The 4,349-nt window shown below is 31.3% G+C and overlaps 1 protein-coding gene across 1 annotated transcript in view; it reads left to right on the top strand.

Moving 5' to 3' along the window:
- The first annotated feature begins 2,568 nt into the window (after nucleotides 1–2,568).
- Nucleotides 2,569–4,349, top strand: part of LOC137616110 (probable serine/threonine-protein kinase kinX) — a 2,228-nt gene continuing 447 nt past the window's right edge. Inside the window, exons 1-2 of the mRNA XM_068345792.1 lie at nucleotides 2,569–2,718; nucleotides 4,305–4,349. The exon at nucleotides 4,305–4,349 is cut by the window's right edge and continues 447 nt beyond it. Coding sequence (XP_068201893.1) covers nucleotides 2,569–2,718; nucleotides 4,305–4,349 — 195 coding nt within the window. The remainder of the gene's footprint in view (nucleotides 2,719–4,304) is intronic.

Raw genomic sequence — 4,349 nt, 5'->3', positions numbered from 1 at the left:
ACCAAGTAAATGAAAAGATATCGTTCATTATAATATATATATATATATATATATATATATATATATATATATATATATATATATATATATATATATATATATACATACATATATGTGTGTGTGTTTGTGCGCGAACATATATAGTATTTAACATATACATATATACATAGATATATTCATATATATGTGTGTATAAATAAAAATTATGAATGTATGCATATATCCATACACACACACACACACACACACACACACACACATATATATATATATATATATATATACATATATATATATATATATATATATATATATATATATATATATATATATATATATATATATATACATATATATATATATATATATATATATATATATATATATATATATATATATATATATATATATATATATATGCGTGAGCATAAAAGAGTTAGCCTTTCTGTCTGCATGTAAAAATGCAAGTGCTCATGTTCGAAAAATAATTCATCTTATCTAAAAATTGCATACAAACTTGCATAACGCTCTTAACGAGCCCATTATCACCTCTTCTCTATCCTTCGCATTATAATGATATAACGCGCGCCATTATTGGCTCGGTAACTTAGAAAATTAAAGCACGAAGAGAGTAAAAATTTAAGGATTTAAGGACTGTCATTTAGTCACCAAAAATAGTAAGTATAAGTTTTATTTTGGGACAGGACGGGAGGCGTAATCACTAAAGACTTTATTTTGGGGATGTTGGTAAGAATCAGAGGTTTTTTTTTTTGGGGGGGGGGTTATGTGGGAGGGTAGTTACCTGGAACCAGAGCTTCAGGATCATTATTCTGGAAAGTAAAAAAGATAACAAAACTGATGCTTTACAAGGCAGATAAGCTGATAAAGAGACACTTTTTATGCATACAATGTTGAGCGGTTTATGTTAAGAGAAATAATGGGGTGCTGGTAAGCAGTGAAATGTGATAGATGCCCAATAATATTTTTAGTTTGGAAGATCAGTATATTGTATCAATAAAGATCTTTCCAAAGTCTTTTACTTAAGATATACAGTTCGTATTGCTGCATAGCGAGTTATTAAAAATAACACATACTAATGGAATAAATATAAATATTTAAAATAACACATACTAATTTAATAAATATAAATATTTAAAATAACACATACTAATGGAATAAATATAAATACGCAGTTAAAAATTTGCCTTAAAAAGGGTAAAAATCATGGAATAAATATTGCCAGGTATTTATCGTTTTAGAAGTGAATATATTGACCTAAAGGAGTGATATTACAGTCACCAAGACGTAAAGATAATATCAAGGTAGGGTAAAAATTACGGTCGTCTGTGTTTTACTGAAGTGTGGGTGAGGACTATATTTTCACCGAGAATTTCCGATTTTTTTCTTTTTTAAACATTGTAGTTTTGGCATAAGTGAAAATTAACTCTATAAACATTTTAGTGTATGAACTCGTATTTATTACCAATTAACTAAATGTCAAATTCTTATTTGAAATTCTTTATAGCATTTCTTTTACAGAGTTTCTAAGAAAAGTTAATTTCATTGCTCTTTCTTAAAGCTGTTAGATGAATCTATTGAAGCGAAATTGATTCCGTGTTAATTAATTAACATCTGCGCAGCTATTTCTTCATATTTGATGGACATTAGATAAAACTAAAAAACGTTTGAAATTTATTCTTGCAGTTGAAGACCAATCAGGAGAACAATACTCAAAACAAGGGAGAATGAATGAATTAAAACATTTCCTAAGGATAGAATGATCGCCAAAAATCTTTAAAGACTTTCTCAATAAGCCAATAATTTAAGGAGAAACAGATTGATGTTCTTCACAAGAGTAAATTTGCAATCAAGATTCACATTTAGAATTTTAAATGAATCGTATAGAGTTAAAAAGACTTAGTCAATGCAAAGATCAGGATGTTGAGTAAGAGTCTTTGACCTAATTACGATTATACTTTGAGTTTTGTAAGGGTTTAACTTCATACCCCATAATTTACATCATGCATTAATTTTAACTAGGACTCTATTAGGAGATTTACTGTTCATGCGTCTATATTCAGGATATGGAAATGATGCAAAAAGAGTAGCATCATCTGCATATACTGTATAATGAGCTTTTTTTCTACCCCAAACCACATATCATGCGGTTTAGGACCTAGTAGTACCAACCAAACTCGGATGTATCCCTCGTCAGGCTGGGAGGAACTAAGAGAAGAAAAATCCCCTTTTGTTCTTTTTTTTTTTATGTCGGCTATCCCCATATAAAATTATGGAAGTGCCTTGATAGCTGGATATAGTATACCCAGAGGAACGCCAGATATTACATTCCCACACTCAATATAGCACCCATGAACAACTACTCTGCAATCTATTAACTAAAAATTCAATACGGATGTTAATAAAACACGCACCTACTCCCATCTGTTCAAGTTAGAAAACAAGGATATCACGAATAACATGGTCAAAAGCAGCAGAAAATCAAGGTCAATCTTACGAACGTCATGACGATAATCAAGAGATTTCTGTACAGCGTAGGGAATTGTAAGAATGGCATTACATGCTCGAAGTCCTTTGCGAAAGCCAAACTGCAAATTAGGGAACGGACGATTACCTTTAGACGTTTTGCCAAAAGATGATAAAAAAAATTTACATGATCTGGGAGTTATGGAAATTGGGCAGCAACCACCAGGGCTGGAGGTACCACAGACACACGAATAAAATTACAAATTGCCCAACGGGTTCAAAAAGAACTTTTTGTTAATTTTCGAAAAATAACAGACAATTTCTGATCCCAGAAATCTGTAGTAACTTGAATCCAGAAGAGCACTGCTTTGTATAATCCACTTTTTTGGGTGTGACCTAATCAGAAATTACCAAGACTATTATCTGGTAAAATCCTATTTTCATAGACATTGTACAATGGAAGAAACTTAGATTGCGTTGGGAGAAAAATAGATATTCATTATTAACTAATGAATAATATGATGTAAAATATGAAGTTGTAACACAATGCTTAAATGGCAGCGAAACTGAACACGTTTATCATAAGTATTCATTCAATGGCAGAGAAAATCGAAAATCATAAGATTTATTCATACATAGATTAAGAAACATATAAAAAATATATATATCAACTTTTTCAATAATAAAACTTTTTATGAAGAAATATACTCAAAATTATATATTAAGTAATGGAAGGGCTTATATGATTCTACTTTTGTTGATATATTACGTCAAAGACAAAATATCAAAATTTTTAATAGACAGAAGAGAACAAGTAATGGTAAGCCGTGAATACAGGTTCGACAAATAAAAGCAAAGTCTCAGGTTTGACAAATAAAAGGAAAGTCTCAGGTTCAGCAAATAAAAGCAAAGTCTCAGGTTTGACAAACAAAAGCAAAGTTTCAGATTCAGAAAATAAAGGAAGAGTAATAAAAGCAAAGTCTCAGGTTCAGCCAATAAAAGCAAACTCTCAGGTTGAGCAAATAAAGGCAAAGTCTCAGCTTCAGCCAAAAAAAAACAAATTCTCAGGTTCAGCAAATAAAAGCAAAGTCTACGAACTGGAATCAATAATTGAGAAATGCAAAAGCTTGTTTCATTTCCATTGCAAGCTCCTGACATTATATCCATTCCAAGATTACAAAATAAAAAAATAAAGAAAAAACCCTACTGCAATGTAACATCTCCTCATTAACCTCAGTGTTTTATTTATACTTCTTGCTAATCAACTGTCAGTGGGAATTGGAACAGTGCAATATACGCAACGGATTTCGTGAGTGCGTATTCTGCTTCCTTTTCTTTTGGGATGATATGTCTGATTGCAAGAGCTCTTTGTGTTAAAGGCGTAACATCATTAGCTGGAGAAAAATGCCAACATATGCAGCCGCTCGCATTTTGCGGATGGAATTTTGGCTTTCTGGATGATGAAAAACAATTGTGTAGGAGAGAGAGAGAGAGAGAGAGAGAGAGAGAGAGAGAGAGAGAGAGAGAGAGAGCTAATTTCTAGTTTTTATATTACTCCATTGCCTTCGTTTGAGAGAGAGAGAGAGAGAGAGAGAGAGAGAGAGAGAGAGAGAGAGAGATTTTATATGAGTCTTCTTTTGTTTATCTATCTAATAAAAATCAAAACATCTAAATGTTTGAATAGACAGATCAGAAAAAGTAATGGCAAACCGTGAATACAGGTTCGACAAATAAAAGCAGTCTCAGGTTCAGTCAATAGAAGCTAAGTCTCAGGTTTAGCAATTAAAAGCAAAGTCTAAGGTTGACCAAAAAAAACAAAGTCTCAGGTTGAGGAAATAATAGCAAAGTCTCAGGTTGAGCATATA

Source organism: Palaemon carinicauda, chromosome 2, assembly GCF_036898095.1.
Source record: "Palaemon carinicauda isolate YSFRI2023 chromosome 2, ASM3689809v2, whole genome shotgun sequence".
Lineage (NCBI taxonomy): Eukaryota > Metazoa > Arthropoda > Malacostraca > Decapoda > Palaemonidae > Palaemon > Palaemon carinicauda.
Note: the sequence above shows the minus strand (reverse complement) of the source record. Positions and strands in the feature narration are given on the sequence as shown.